Below are 17,128 nucleotides of genomic sequence, written 5' to 3'. Positions count from 1 at the left end.
AGAACTGGGATTGTTCAGCCTGGAACAGAGAAGGCTTTGGGGTGTCCTAGTTGTGGCCTTCCAGCACCTGAAGAAAACTTACAGAAAAGAGAGGCAAGACTATTTACCGGAGCTTGTAGTGACAGAAGAAGGAAAAGTAGCCTGGAAAGAGAGTAGGTTTAGATTAGATATAAGGAAAACATTCTTCCCTGTGAGGGTGGTGAGGCCCTGGTACAGGTTGCTCAGAGAAGCTGTGACTGCCTCATCCCTGGAATTGTTCATATCTGGTTGGATTGGAAGGGACTTGGAGCAACCTGGTTTAGTGAATGGTGTCGCTGTCCGTGGCAAGGGGTTGAAACTAGATGACCTTCAAGGTCCTTTCCAGCCCAAACCATTCTGTGAATCTAGGACTGTGATTCCAGTCCAGCTCCTAGCCCTGCACAGGACAACCCCAAGAATCCCACCACTATGTGCCTGAGATTGTGGAGTCACACCATGTTTGCTCAGAAAAATTCTGGAGTCTCCCTCACTGGAGATATTCCACAACCATGTGGACATAATCCTGTGTCATGTGCTCTGGGATGACCCTGCTTAAGCAGGGATGTTGGACCAGGTAGTGTCTCCCAATTCCATTCTGTGATTCTGAGAGCATTTTCCAAACACTGTGAGCTCTGACCGTCTCGGTGCTGTTTCCAGTGTCCTGCAGAGTAGTTCTGAGCATTACTCTAGGCAGGAACATCATCCCAGAATGTTGTACCTCCACCACTGGCTGCCTGCTCCCCTTTGCTAACACTGCCCACCTGCATTGGGTTGGCATGGCTAGGCTTTGGGAAGATGTGGCAGTTTCAGTTTGAAACCAGGTGGAAACACCAATTTCCCTAGTGGTTTAGGTTTGCTAATTTGAGATTTTTCGGCCAGTGCACTAATTAGTGTGGTGGGTTCAGTGCTGGTCAATCACTAGTGTACTCACTAGGATGTACTTACTCGTCTCCTTCTGGGAAGTAGGATTAGAAGAAAGGCAAAGGAGGCTCAAAACCTAAAAAAGGTATAAAGAAAAATTTGTTAACAGCAACTAAAAGAAAGAGTAATAAGAATCAGGACAAAAACCTTCAGGACACTTCTCCTCCCCCTACAACCTTTTCTTTCCCACTGACAATGCAGACAGACAAACTTAAAATTTTCAGCCAGTTTACCACCTCTAGAACAGCATTTCTTCAGTTCACTTAGGGAGAGAAGTCCCTCTTGTTAATGTTATGGAGACTTCTCTACAAGAAAACATGAATAGCTCTCTCCATGAATAGCAGCTGCCCAGGGAAATGTGCAATAGTGAAATCACTCCCATGTTCCACAAGCTTTTCCTGCAGCTGTGTTTATGGGCCATGTCAGCTTATGGGGTACTGATTTAAAGGTGAGCTGTTCAAAGGCAAAGGTTCTCATTATCTATCTCTGAAATTATCTTCATCTCTAGGAACAGAGATCTTCTTTTTTTCTCCCTGGGGGTACAGGACCTTCATCACTCTTCTCTCTTTCCCTGTTCAAACTTCTCATAGGATCACAGCAACTTTAACATCTACTTACTTTACCATGGGGGCCTTTGCTTGATATCTCCAATTTGAACACTTTCATCTCCCCATACCTTCATGCATCATAGGGAAAAAAGAGTCCTTCTCCATAGCTTTACAAGAAGATTTCAGCTTAAAACTAAAGGCATCTCCTCATCCCTCCCATCTGGGACTTGACTTCTTCACTGACATTAGTGTCTTCATGTTGTTTCTTTACGTGTCTGCACTTCTGTCTTGTTCTCTCACTTGAGGGAGGATTGAAGCACTGCAAGAGTTAATATCCTGCCCGGGCCTGCAGATGGTCACTAACCTGGCTGGGCTCCATAGCCTGCAGCAGGAACTGCAGCTGGGAGCACTGCAATCTCAGCAGCCAACACACTGGGCTTCTCCTTTCCCCTGCCTGGCAGCCAAAAGCAGTGCCCAGCAGGTGCCCCACAGCAGGGGCCACCTGGCCCAGCCTAGCCAAGACAAGAGCCGGGCCAGCCATGTCACCTCTTTGCTGCCAGGAGAGAAAAGAGAAAGTTCACAGGTTTCTTTCATCTTTAACGTGTGTTTTTCACAGAGGCACATACAGCTTTCCAGTGGTTCAATTGACTTTGTCAATTCCCAAAGTCAACCACTGATTGGTTTCTATCAGAGACACAAAAGAAGCTGCCAGCAGCCTCTCCCAAAACATCCCTTCCATGATGCAAAACCAACACAGAAGCGGAGTAGGGGAGCTACAGGGGAGCACCCCTGTATTTTTATTGAGAAGATACCAGAAGCTTTCCTGGTGTCCAGCAGAGCCAATGCCAGCTGGATCTAAGGCAGTCCCACTGCTGGCCAAAATTAACCATCAGTGATAGTGGTAGTGCTCAGGGTTAACAGATTTAAGAAGGGAAAAGAGTTACTCTTCAGCAGCAATTATAGGCAGGTATGGAAGGACTGAGAATGCGTGAGAGGAGCAGCCCTGTGGACATCGAGGTCAGTGCAGATGGAGAGGGAGAACATGCTCCAGGCACCAGAGCAGAGATTCCACTGCCCACACTGGAAAAATGTGGGTCCTCCTCCTGAGGATCAAGCAGCAGCAGAGACAACGTGTGACAGACTGACTGCAGCCCTCATTCCCCATCCTCCTGCACCACTGAGGAGGGGAGGAGGTAAAGCTGGGACATCAAGAATAAAGTTGAGCCCAGGGAAGAAGAGAGAGATGAGAGAAGACTTGTTTTTATTTCTCAGTTCCCTACTCTGATTTGTCAATAAATTAGATAAACTTTCCTCGGTTTAGTCTGGTTTGGTGCTGATGGTCATTTGTGAGTGATCTTTCAACCTGCAAGCCTTTCACTTTATTTTCTCTTCCCTGTCCAGTTGAGGAGGGCAGTGATAAAGTGGATTGGGGAGCACTTGGTGTCCAGCCAAGGCCAACCCCTCACACCTCCCAACTCTCCTTCCTACCCAAAAGATTGACTGCAAGTAGAAACTAGCTGCTGCCCATGTAGAAAAAGCATGGTACACATCAAAAAAAATAACTTTGTGAAATAACTGAAGAGTTCATTTTGATGCTTTACAATTTAGCTGATGATGGTCTTCATTGCAATCCTCAGCTGGCAATGATATAAGTAGCCATCATGAAGCCAGTGTCAGACAGTTACACTGAATTAGTGTCATTAAGAGCTAAAGCATGTAATTAAACTCAACATCAAAAAAATAAAAGACATGGCATTTTCCACTGTGGAAACACATCTGTGGAGCAGTGGGAGAGCTGGGTCCCCTTGGTTTGGTACCTGCACTGGCTTCCCTCTTCACCTGGGCTCTCATCCATAAAACCAAGGGTGTGAGTAAGGTAGCTATTTGTGCCTTTGGTTACATTATTTGATAGGTTAAGAATTTCAGCAACTCAATCATCCTGCTTCCTCATTTTTAAAATGAGTTAAATACAAGTTACGTAGAATGATGCCAATATTTGCGTAATTACACCTCAGCTACACCATTTCTCCTGTTAACTCAAGGAATCATATGCAGTCAATGATCACATGACAAATAATTTTGGTTTAAATGGTTAAAAAACCATAAGCAAAACAAGGTTACTAGAGTAGGGTATAAAAAGAACTCTTCTATAAGTAGATAATTCAGAATGTTCAGAGAATGAGACACAGAAACAACCCTGTTCTGTCACTTTGAGGGAGTATTGAATGACAGGAGTAAAGTTCTACTAATACTGCACACTTTATTATACATACCTATATTAAACTGGCACTTCCTAATCTCTAGAACTTCTTTTATATACAAGTATTTGCAACTTTTTATTCAGCTGAATCTTCAGGAAAAAAAAATTATGGTGGGATATCTGCTCTGTCCTTTTACAAGTCTGGTGTAGCTCTGGAACCACAATGTAGATTTAAAAAAATCTGGGATTTGTAACACACTGAAGACTACAGAGAGGAGCAAGGTTATGTGCCTTTTGGTAAGCCTCAGCCAACAGAATGGCAGTGCAAAGCTGTCTCACCCAGAGAACATCAAAATACATCCAAAAAGTGCTGCAAATTTTACCCAGGGTTCATTGAGAGCAGCTCTGTGTAGAAGGACTTAGGGGTGATGGTTGATGAAAAACTGAACATGAGCCAGCAGTGAGTGCTCATAGCCCAGAAAGCCAATTGTGTCCTGGGCTGCATCCAAAGGAGCCTGGGCAGCCCACCCTCAATGCCTAAAGAAAAACAAAGAGATCGCTCAACAGAGCTGTCCAAGAATAATTACATTCTAACAGTCTTCATAAAGCCCTTCAACTTTCAGGAAAACCATGTCTATTATTTTATAATAGTCAGAAAATAAGAGGTTTCCCTCTGAAGCAACAGACACCCTGTAATTGCTCTTATGCCATGGTATGTGACCTAACAGAAGAGTGTAAGCAACAAACCATGACTGTTTATCAGCCTCATAGTCCCAAAGCCAGCTCTGAGCTCGCTTAAAGATTGCTTCAAAAGTAAAATTGGCTTAAAAATTCCTGTGCCTCCCTTTGCCATTCTTGGCTGTTTCTTTCTGCTCATCCTCTAGGTAAACAACTGTAGCAGCACTGTACAAGGCACTGAATGCAAGGTCGCTGAAGTGATACAATTTGCAGAATGAGTACTGCTGAAAGATAATGTTTTATTCATATGATTAACATTATTTCTTATACTAATTTTCATGCACAAGCAAAGTGAGAGCAGTTATCCATGGCCAGAAGCAGCAACAACCTTGTAAGATGCAGTGTAGCTACATCTTAAGAGGTGTATTCTTCATAGCACCATGGAATTAATAGAATCATGGAATCACTGAAGTCAGAAAAGGCCTCCAAGACCATCAAGTCCAATCTTTAACTGAATACCACCACATCTACTAAACCATATGACAAAGTACCACATCTACCTATTTTCTGAACACTTCCACCACTTCCCTGTGCAGCCTGTTTCAATGCTTTACAACCCTTTCTGTGACAAATTTTTTTCGAATATCCAACTTGAACCTCCTCTGGCATGACTTAAGACCATTTTCTCCTGTCCTGTCACTTGTTACTGGGGAGTAGAGACCAGCCTGGCTACACCATCCTGGGATGTAGTTGTAGAGAATGATAAGATCTCCCCTCAGCCTTCATTTCTCCAGGCCAAACAACTCCAGGTTCCTCAGCCATTCCTCATCAGACTTGAGCTCCAGATGCTCCCCCAACTTCATTGCCCTTCTGGACATGGTCCAGCACATCAGTGTCCTTCCTGAAATAAGGGGCTCAGAACGGAACTCAGGTTTTGAGATGTGGCCTCACCAGTGCTGAGTGCAGGGAATGGTCGCTGCCCTGGTCCTGCTGGCCATACTTTTTCTGAGACAAACCAGGTGCCATTGGCTTCCTTGGCCACCAGGTCATGTGCTGGGTCATGTTCAGCTGCTGTAACCAGCACCCCCAGGTCCTTTTCCTGCTTTCCAGCCACTCTGCCCTAGCCTGTCCTGCAGGGGGTTGTTGTGACCTAAGGGCAGGACCTGGTAATTGGCCTGGTTGAACCTCAGACCCCTGGCCTCAGCCCACTGATCTAGCCTGTCCTGCTTCGTCTTGCAGACCCTTCCTGCCCTCCAGCAGATTGACATTCCCACCCAATTTGGTATTATCTGCAACTGACTGGGGATGCCCTTGATCCCCTCATCCACGTGATTACAAAGATATGAAACAGGGTTGTCCCCAATATTGAGCACTGGGGACACTACTGGTGACGAGTTGCCAACTGGATTTAACACCACTCACCAGAACTCTGGGCTCTACCATCCAGGCATAATTTTACCTAGTGAGCAGTAAAGCATTATGAACACTGTGGCAAAATAATTCTGAATTCTCCACCAGCAGCATGGTGGCTAATGCATTGTCCCCTGTTGCTTAGGCAGAATTGTGTCCAACAGTGCCATCCTATGTGATGATCTTTTTTGGAAATGTACCTTTAATTGCTACTGAGCTGCCTACTCAGTGGCAATTATCTTGCAAGTTCAGTTAAAAAAAAAAAAAATAAAAAGGCATTGATTCTGTACTTTGCACCTCAAATATAAATCATACAAGACATTCCAGAAAATGAAGGTGGGCTGTAGGGAGTTTCACTGAAAAATGCTACTGAGAACAAGTAATTTGTATTGCTCTTCACTTGTTCTACCCTCACATTTTGTGGCCTTCCTGGTTCAAGTTTGGCAGTCCCATTAGGTATGAAATATTTTAACAGTCTAATAGCAACACAGTGTTCTATCACTACTCTGGTCCATTGCATTACAGCCAGACAACTAATCCATGGCATGCTCTGTCTTTAAACAGCCATCAATGACACCTTGGAGAAAGAAAAAGTCTCTGAAAATGTTTTTTTTTTCTTCTTTTCTCAAAAATATACTTGCTCACAGATTTTAGTTTCAAATTACAAAACAAGCAGATAATCTGTCAGATAAATCAGGTTTTTTCCCCCAGATGTGAGTTAAAACAATTCACATGAAGCAGCTATTAAAAATAATAAAAATCCACAGAACTCAAAGTAGACAAGGCCTTCTGTAACCAGGGGAGTGGACAGCCATTAAAGCAATACCCCAGGACATTGTAAAAAACCAGGTGTGGTGATAACTAAAATTGCAAAAGAAAAAAGTGTCCCTTAAATTGGAAATATCAGCCTGTCTACACACTTACATACGGCTGCTAATTATTCTTTACACTAAAGGGCAAGGCTTTCAAGCTGATAGATTCAATGTACTGCAGCTGGCAGTCAAAGCTGCACAAAAAAATGCATAGCACATCAATCAATGAATTTTAGAAAAAAATAATTTGTGATACAGATTGTAAAATATGCATATTGGCAATTGAGCTAAATTCAATGGTGTCTCTTTTAGCAGTTTTACAAAATAGTTTTCTATCAGCTTGTCCCATAGCTATGCCTGGAATCACATCCCAATGGTCATTTCGCAGCTGTGTGCTACTGTAGTCAGCATTTATTAGAGCAAATATATGTGACAACAATTTAATGTGCTTAGAAAAAAGATGTGTACAGAGATCTTATCCACAGGCCCTCACACCAAATCTCAAATGGCATCTCTGACCATCTCAAACATAGCATTTCTCTTTTTAGAAATATGAAAAAATCTGTTTCTTCTTCCTCAAATAGGGAAAAATATTCAAATGTGTCTTCTTGATCAAAGCCTGAACCATGTGAGTTCCAATACCAGTAAGCTCTCAACTGTCCATATAAAGAATGATAGGCATGCTTGTGCACAGGAACACTTTTTTTTTCTGTGTCTTTCATCTTCTCCCTTTGTGACTCCGTATTCTTCATCTTGCCCACTGCTACTCTTATCATTATCAGGCACAGTTATCACCAAACATGCTGGGTTATTTTCTATTATAGATGAACCAAGAGACACTAAAACATTTAAAGAGCAATGATGGTAGGAAGGCACAGGAAGAAAAAGGAAAAGCAGCACAGAACTGCCATCCTTTATGCTTTGACTGGCATTTCAGTCTGCAAACAAGAGAACAGCTATTCCCAGATCATCGGACATCTATACCACTGGCTTATCAACAGGATAAAAATATGTGCTTTCTTACATGGAATGAGGGTTGCATTATTTAATTTTCTTAAATTCAGTGAGTAAACTTGAGATATGCCTGAATGTGACTGACTAGGGAAACAGGGTCTTTCATTAAACTTTTTTCCAAAGTTATTTTTAATGGCAGTGCAGGGATGAACATTCATTATGTCTCCTGCAACTATCTTCTAGTCTGTCACATGTAAGCCATAACAGAGAACAGATTCCATAGAAATTGGCATCTTACTCTTCAAGGTGCTAATTAAACAGCCAGTTCTCTTCATGTACTGCATTGCTTTTGCCCCTCTTCTATACAGGTTTTCAAGAAGAAGAATCAGTCATCTTCCTTGCTAATCTATCTGTGATAGGTGTTTGAGTATCCACATTGCAACACCTTTGCAACCAAATTTAGCAGTTCCAATTTGTTATACTGATTTTTTGTTGTTGTTATTTTATATCAAAGCTATTCTAGAAATCTGCATGCAAATTGTTGAAGAATAAATCTAGACAGATTTTTTTTCCCCCTGCAAAATAAAATATATTTTGAGTGGATAAATCACCAAAAGGAGTATTCTCTTAATATAATTTTATTTGTCTTTATTCATTTTTAGCATCCTACAGCTAGGAAAGATAAAATGTTTCCCAAGTGAAGAGCCAGAGGCTTATGGTCTTTCACAGAATCTTTACAAATTATTTTCCAAGACAGTTTTTCTGTTAGGTGAGGAGAACAGAACTCTTTGACAGTGTGTCACGGACTGAAGTGGTTCATGCCCTAAACATTGTTATGAAGGAGATTTGCCCTTTATAGCAAAAACTGTATAAAGAAGCTACAACCTCAGAAGCCCATCCCTCCTTGAAGATGCCTGACTGGAACTTTGGACTGTGAATAAAGCAGCCTAGATAAGATAAATGCAACGTTATGTTCAATCATCTCAAGTCTGGGAAGAAACAAACAAGGCTGAGGGAAAGGAATGCATCCACAAGAAAGCCAAACCCAGCAGAGAACCGTCCCTGGCTGGGTTTGGGGAGGGGAGACCACAGCCCACAGAGGCCAGGTTTGCCCAGACTCCCCCAGCCGAGGGGTGAGGAGGAGGTTTTGGATGTGTAGTGTAACCTCTGCTCAGAGGCACTGAACACCCATCCTCCCTCACAAACCAGCCCAGCTGTGCAACCCCCAACCCCATAGGCCACATCCACGGGACATTCACATGGGAGAGAGCTGACTGGGTGTCATAACCCGTCAGAGAACCTGAAAGTGCTCCCCAGGCCTTGCACCACAGGACTGCATGGATGCAAAATGATGCAACAGATCCAGAGTCTGCTCCAAGAGACTGCCTCCTTCCAGGGGAGGTACCTGGGCATTCTCAGCTGGCCTGGCCCGAGTGTACATTAATCCATTCGATTCTGTGCTTTTTAGGGGGGACCTTCACCACCCACCAAGGCCAGCTGGAGAGGATCAACAGAACATTGTTGGGATTCACACAGTAGAGATATTTTCTTTGATCTGTCTCTGTCATTCTCTTTCTGTCCCCCCACCTCTTTTCTATTTCTTTCTTTCTCTCTCTCCTCTCTCTCTGTCTCTCTCATACTTCTAATTAAATGAAACCCATATTATTGACTTTGGCATATGGTCTTGTTTGCACCTTAATTCAAGCAGAGGCATTTCTAATAACTCTAAAAATTGGACCGTAACGCAGTGATGGTGCAATAATAAAAGAGGTAAACTCATTATTAGAACAGATGATCATCAGCACTTCACATTTGCAATAGAAAGTTTCATTAAAAAGAGGAAGAATTCCATTGCAATGTAAGAATGTAGATTTATCTAAAATATTGCCTAATAAAAGGAGAGCAGTCTTTCATTTTATTAATTCCTGGGATTGCTACAAAACATCCAAATCTTGAAATCATGTTGCAATTACACTCAATTTTTCAAGGCTTTTCTATACAAAGAACTTGACTAGAACAGCTATCACAAAATAAGATAGCTATTCTTGACTAGCATTTTGTGTGCAGATGTTAATTATAGACTATTTTTATTATTCTAAAAAGGAGTGTCTCTGGAAAGTTCTCCAAGAATAACTGTTAGACTGAGCATCTCAAACAAATTCTTCCATTTGGGGCTCTGTGTGTTATTTAACGAAAACATTTCTACTCCAACTTTAAAAGGTAAGAAATATGAATAGCACTCTTGTGCCCTTCTAACAAAGTACTTAACAGTATTTTTAAGAATACAATTGTTGAGCAAAGTACATAGAGAAAAACTGTATATATTAAATGAACTATGTGTATTACAACCACTTTTCCAGTAATTCTGTAAATGCCTTCAAAATACTAACATTTAATTGCTGGTGTTTCGTGTAGTTGTATAAAGCAAGCGGAGAAACCATGATCTAGTAATTACTGATATAAAAGAAGGGAATAGAAAGAAAATATTAATTGTACTAGAAAAAGTCAGATAAATATGGGGGAAACACTAGGAATTTGCTTCACTTGCAAGAGAAATGAAATAGTGAACAGAAGAAAGGAACTTCAGTCTGACCTCATTTAAATGGATTTGCTATAGTATAAGAGCTATGTTAATGAATCACAAAATCGCAGAAAGCTTTAGGTTGGAAGGGACCTTAAAGTCCATCTCATTCCGCCCCCTGCCATGGGCAGGGACACCTTTCATTAGACCAAGTTGCTCAGAGCCCCACCCAGCATGGCCTTGAACACTTCCAGGGATGAGGCAGCCACAGCTGCTCCGGGCAATCCATGCCATCATGCTCACTGTAAAAAAATTCTTCCGTATGTGTAAACCTAAATTTTCCCTCTTTCCGTTTAAACCCATTATTCTTTATCCTCTCACTACATTTTCTGATGAAGAGTCCCTCTCCTGCCTCCCTTCAGATATTAGAAAGCTGCTGTGAGTTGTCCATGCAAACTTCTCTTTTCCAGGATGAACAGCCCCAAATCTCTTAGCCCGTCTTCATCGGGGAGGTGCTTCATCCCTCTGATCCCCTTGGTGCCTCCTCTGGCCTGGCTCCAGCAGGTCCCTGTCCTTGCTGTGCTGGGAGCCCAGAGCTGGATGCAGCCCTGCAGGTGGGGTCTCAGCAGAGGGGGCAGAGGGGCTGAATCCCCTCCTTTCCCTGCTGCCCACGGGGCTCTGGATGAGCCCAGCACACGGGAGGTTTTGGGCTTCCAGCACACACGGCTGGGGCGTGTTAGTTTTTCATCAGCCATCAGTATTAATAACATCCTCTCGCCTATACTTTAATTCCATACTGCCATTATAAACATTCCCCATGTTTATAACTTTTCCACCAGACTCTTGCCATATTTAAATGTTATATCAAGACAACATTTCCATCACTGTCTGACTAACTAGTAAAACAGTCCTACTGAAATCAATGAACCTTTGTGCTTGCCTATGATGTGCTGACACGCAAAAAACTTTTCTGTTTTCAATGGGACAGTTTTGATTTTATTAAATGCATGTCGTGATGCCAGTAATATATGCTGGACATACATACATACATACATACATACATACATACATACATACATATATACATACATACATACATGCAGATTTTTGAAAAGAAATATTTCTTGTGTTCTGTGTACATTTTTTCCACATGAAAAATAAACTAAGAAGCTTTTGCCATGAAGAGCATCGTGGCATCCTCTTCCTTGCTCTCCATTAAAATAGCTGTTAGAGATTTTATTTATAAATGATCTTTCTGCATTTTGTTGCCCTCTAACAAAATATAGCCGACATTGCTGTTCTGATTACCAAAAAAAATACTTGTGATACTTTTCTTGTTATAGAACTGCTTTACATCAGTGGTAATGCATTCTTAAGATGTCATTGGAAACTACTCACATACACTATTGACTGTCAAGATGAGTAATTTTCCTTGATTCATAAATTTAAAGAACCATTACACCACCTGTATATTTAACAAAAAACTCTCCTAGTCTGGTGTAAAATAATAACATAATAAAAATGTTTTGAAGGTCACCGTGTGACCCATCTCCTGCTGTAGGTGGGATTCTGTCCAATCCAGCTGTACAGAGAGGCACAAGGAGTCACTGTGACTTCTTTCGCCTTAAAACAGCGCCTCGCCCTCACATGGCTTTTTTGTTAGCCGGAATATCCAAATGTTTGTTCCGTGATTTCACCCCGTTATCCCCACTTCCTCCTGGAGGCATTTGCCTGCGTGAAACGCACCAACAGGCTCTTCTTTGAGAAATCAAATCTTTTCCTAACGAAAAGTTTATTCTGTTGCAACAAATGTCCTTGAGTTTATGAAGATGTCCCCGCTTAAAAATAAATAAATTAACAAAACGGAGAGAACAACTTCTGGATTCAACACAGCACAGTCCCCGGGATGCGCGGGGGCATTGCGGGGGCGGTAGAGGAGAGGGATGCTCTCGGCACCGCACCCCGCCGCGGCTCCCCGCTCCGGGCGGGCGGGCGGGCTGGCGGCCAGGGCACATCCCCGCCTCAAGCCCCGGCTCCTGCGCTCCGAGCGGGGAGACGCCTCCTCGGACACGTTAAAAGTTTGGGGCGGCTCCGGCTCCGGAGGAGGCAGAGCACGGCCGGGCGCTGTAAGAGCTCCGCGGGCGCCGAGCCCCCGGCCCCGGGCACCGCCCCACGCCGCCGCCGCCGCCGCCGCGGGAAGATGGCGAGCCGCAGCCTGCGCCTGCTGCTCCTGCTTTGCGTGGGGTTCCTGAGCTGTAAGTGTCCCTGTCCCGCGGGGATATCGCGAACCGCCGCCTCGGGGGGTTCCCCGGGCTCCCCGACCCGCTACGGCGCCGGGCTGCGGGGGGACGGTCCCCGCGGGATCTCCGTGTGTGTGTATGCTGAGGGGGATGGCTCCCGGAGGTGCCGCTTCCCCTCCCTCATCCCGGAGCGAGAGGAGCCAAGTCGCGTCTCCAAGAACGAAACGCGAACGAGCGCGTCCCCCGCCACAGCCGGGGCGGTGCGCGCTGATTCTTTCCATGTGTCTTTCCATGTTTTCGCGCAGATGTAACCTGTTTAAGGCCGGCCTGGTTAAGTGCAAGTCAGCCGCCTCTGCCGCCGTGCAAACTTTAGGATGCGGGCTGCATAGTTTGTTTTTCTGATGGCCTTTGCAAGGTGAATGAACAAGGGGCGGGAGGGCGGTTTCTGTTGCCGGCGCTGGATGCTGCATCTTCGGAACAGACTTGAGTTTCCAGTATTTTTATGCTCCTAACTCCTTAAAAACAAAAGCGTGAGGTTAGAATAAGTTGAGCAAAGACTCCCCCGCCGGAAAGCACGCATAAATAATAGGAAAAAGGAGATACGTGCAACACATGCCTACAGAGAACCACTGAATTAACACTACTGTTAGTAGTGGCAGCTGTGATAAGGTTGTCACTTTCAGATCATGTCTTACAGTGCTTCTGTTCTATGGTTTTTTTTCTGCCCTACTGATGTTTGGCGAAAGGGCAGTACATGAAAATAGTGTTTTGAAAAGACTTATGTAGCACTGTCTTCCAATGAAATGACCACCTAGGACCAGCCCAAGATGGGTTCTCAATCCATTGTAGTTGTGGAACATCCATGGTACTGATGCTGGGTATATTTTGAGGTTTACCTTTCATTCCTCTTAAGAGAACGTTACCTAACAGAAAGCTCTGTGTGTGCAAACTCCCTTTTTTTTTTTCCCAGAGTTCTGCAGTGGAGATCCTTGAAGTAATGCATGTCTGATAGGTCTTTGGCTTGGAAATTTTTTGTTTCCTCTCTTTTTTCTCCTACAAGACCTTATGGATATATTGGGCTGTTAAATGAATAGCTAGTGCAGAAATTCTCTTTCACATCGTAACTAATAATAATAATAATAAACATGGTTTTATTTTTTTGTTGTTTTTTAACTTAATTTCTTCTTAATTACATGATATATCTGAGCAGGTGAAACTGCTGTGATTTTTTTTTTGGCAACAGGTTTCAATGTGTTCGGGCTGCTCACCCTTCTGGTTAGTTGTCTGTTGGCAGTGCTGGCTTTGGCTGCTAGCTTGAGCAATAAGTAAGGTGATATTTTGTTTATTTGTTTTGACTCAAGAAAACCCCACTCCTTATTTCTCAGAAATCTTTCACTCAGATACAGAGATTCTAGACCAGAGAAGCCTTTTGTTTCTTTTTCCCCCCAACCCTGACAAAAAGGAAATGATAGAGCATGCAATACAGTGCATCAAAGTCTAGTGCCTAGACTGTTATCAGACTTTGAGGTTTCTTCTTAGTGGGCTTTTTTTTTCCCTTCCTGTCCCAATTCCAAAGAGACACTGGGTGGAAAGCAAGTTTACAAGCAAGGTGCTGATAAGAACCTTTCTTTTCATGAAGAAAGTGATTGTAGGTGCATGGCTGTGCAAATGCCAATTGTTTGTGAGAGCCAGAGGAAACCCAGGAAGAAATCCAGGCAACCAGAAGTCTGCTGCTGCTCCTGTGGCTGGAGTGTGTTTACATGAACAGCAAGGCTGAGTAATTCAGGTGGCCAAGTCAGGCATATGGGCTGAGCAGTCTCTTATGTGGGACCCATGTGCTCTGGAGATGGTGGGGAATGGGCAGAAACTAGTGAGGAAAAGGAAGCAGTGGTTCATACCTCACAAGCAGGGTAGGGGTTGGCCTCTTCTCCCAGGCAACCAGCAACGTGGCAAGAGGATACAGCCTCAGACTTAGTCAGGGGAAGACATCAGGAAGAACCTGGAAAAGGTAGTTAAGCATTGGAGTGGGCTCTCAGCGAGGTAGTAGGGTCACCATCCCTGGAAGTGTTCAAGAAGCAACTGGATGTGGCACTCAGTGCCCTGGTGTAGTTGTGAAGGTGGTGATTGCTCAAAGGTTGGACTTAAAGATCTTAGAGATCTTTCCCAGCCTAAATGGTTCTGCAATTCTGTGGTTAAATTGTGGAACAGGTATAGAGAACTTTCTTGGTAGCTGAGATGCAGAAATCAAAAGCTGTGTAAGTTGGTCATAGAGCATCAGCATAGCCAAGGCAGATGATGTTTGAATTGCTTTTCATTGAGAACTTGCTAAGAAATATTCATGACCTGCAGAAATTGTAGTTTCTGTGAGCTAATCTTCCACCTTTAATTTAGGGAAAGTAAGGGGGCTGGGAGTCTTTAATCATGTTCTCTCTCAGCACAAGCTTCTGGAATTGACATCTCAAAGTTGTAAAAGTGCCACAGCGTAAGACTTATGAGCTCTGTTGGCAAGACAAAATATGTATGGAAATTGTTATTAACCATCATGGCTTCATGGGAGGAGATAGTCTGTGCTGACCAAATGGCCTTTCTGAGGAGCATCTGGGTGTGATTTTTCTTAGTATTAGGGCACATTGAAATTAGACTTCAGGTGCTGATGCTGGAAGCAAATGCAGTACAATATGTGTGTGTGAGGACAATGCAGAGACAATAAATAGTAGTCTTACCTAAATATTTGATGGAGCTCACTGGGGTAGTTTGAGCAGTAAGTAAAGTGATATTTTGTTTATTTGTTTGAACTCAAGAAAACGCTACTCCTTATTTCTCAGAAATCTTTCACTCAGATACACAGATTCAAGACCAAAGAAGACTTTTGTTTCTTTCCACCCCCCGCAACCCTGACCAAAAAATCATAAAGCATTACTGCATTGCTGTAGCAGTTGACAGTGGAAGTGTTTAAACTATGCTTTCTTGACTATATGTGATACACAACTGATGTACTCAAAATTGAGACTATTGTCAACCCTCAGCCTTTTGTTAAACCCTCTTTGTTTGCTGGGTTAGCTCAGTAGGAACTGATTTCTAAATTAGGCCATATTCAGGTGAGATGGGATTTCTTAAATTTGTAAGACTGCATACTTCTCTAGTAATATCTGTTCAGCATAATGCTATAAAGCAGACAGCCTGGTTTTGGAGGAGGAGTAGGGGAAGAGGCATCAACTGGATGTTCATTTTCTTGCTGGTTTAGGTGAGAAGCACTATTTCTTTGCTAAAGGCTGCTCAAGATTTAGAAACATGCACAGACTCTTAGACACTACAACATAAGTTCTAGGAGGATAATAAACTGCTAATATATAAACAAACAAATAAAAACTAAGAACGGAAAACCAATGTTCGTTTCTAGTCTTCAGCCTAACATTTTCCATTTATCACTGTGGTGAGACTGCACAAGATACACATATGCTTCTAAAACTGACACAAATTGACATGGCAGGAAAGACTATTTCTGTCTTTAAAAGGGATATATGCTTCTCTCTAGTTTATTTAATAACCTTTACAATTTCACCCTCTTGCTTAGATCATCACACCTCAGAAGAAACTGGCTGTGAGTTACTGCTATTTCTCTCAGAAATCATGGCTTTTGCTGCATTTCAAAACAGCAAGTCATGCTGTTTTCCTTAAACCTGGGCCTGCTGCTTAGAAAGGGCTCTGTATTCCTGAGAGGTCCCAGCCACAAGTGTTGCTGTTCTGTCTCCCTCCTGGTCTCCAGCATAGAGGAGGCAGGGACAGCTCTTCCTTGGTTGGCCCCAAGGTATCATTCTTCTAGGCTGCTGGCCCCACAGACTACAATTGAATGTGCAAAAGAGAAAATGAGGGTGGCTGTCTTCCCTCACTGTATGGAGGAGAAAGAAACATGCCTGGAAATGTTACATCAAGACAGTTGCAATTCCTTGTTTCTTTTTTAAGGTGGATGAATTCAAGAGGAGGATTTGGTTTTGTAATTGCTTGGCCTCTGAGGTTCTGTTTTCCCAGCTTCAAAGTTGCAACAATTCTTTGTTCATGTTGTAGGATACATATTTCTGGTAATTGTGAATATCATAGGGCATCTGGCATCAATAATGACAGTTAAAACCACCACTGTGAGTCACAGATCTAATTGAGCCTGGATGAGGTCTTCCCATTGGCTATTTAACTGAATTACACAAAGATATTTGTGTGATTATTTCCTGTATTACACCTCTAATTACTGCTGCAGCCTATTTTGGCAGCTGCCAGGTTCTGTTTCAGAAACTGGCTGATGCCAGTGCAAATGATTTGGTGAAAATACAGAAGTGGCTGAATTTTGACATCATCTTTTCAGTTGATTGATTTAACAGAACACCTGGTTTCATCTTTCATGACCTAGAGCAACCAAACTTGTCTGCGTTCACTGGCTAACTCCAAATGTTATTTGGGGTGTGTGCAGACCTGTTTTTGAAGAAGTGAACTAAAACATTACAGCAGACACTTACCCTTTCCAAGGGTGCCCCAAGTGCTTTAATTTTTTCTCAAGTGATGGTGGTTACTAAGGAGAAGTCTGTAAGACAGAAGTCCTCTTGTGAAGTATGAGAGAATCTTCTTGTACATCTGATATTAAGAAAATTCAGTTTCCTCATAAATTCACATGAGTAAATAATAGTATTATTTCTTCCCTGAAGATATAGTGACATGTATGTGAACCTTCTGCAGTAGCAGTAAGCAAGCTTCCTTTGTTTGAGGGGGAAGAGATTTGGGTTGGTGGTGCTTTTAGAGAGCCAGGAACAGCTAGCAATATAGTTCTGCAGTTGGGA

General features: G+C 43.0%; 1 protein-coding gene across 2 annotated transcripts in view; it reads left to right on the top strand.

The window, feature by feature from the left end:
- Positions 1-12,179: 12,179 nt before the first annotated feature.
- Positions 12,180-17,128, top strand: part of JAM2 (junctional adhesion molecule 2) — a 43,466-nt gene continuing 38,517 nt past the window's right edge. For both annotated transcript variants that reach the window (XM_084226387.1, XM_084226386.1), the window contains exon 1: positions 12,180-12,317. In XM_084226387.1, coding sequence (XP_084082513.1) covers positions 12,263-12,317 — 55 coding nt within the window. In that variant the 5' untranslated portion in view covers positions 12,180-12,262. The remainder of the gene's footprint in view (positions 12,318-17,128) is intronic.

This window comes from Fringilla coelebs, assembly GCF_963513975.1.
Source record: "Fringilla coelebs genome assembly, chromosome: 2".
Lineage (NCBI taxonomy): Eukaryota > Metazoa > Chordata > Aves > Passeriformes > Fringillidae > Fringilla > Fringilla coelebs.
The sequence above is the reverse complement of the archived record's forward strand: the minus strand, read 5'-3'. Positions and strand labels throughout refer to the sequence as shown.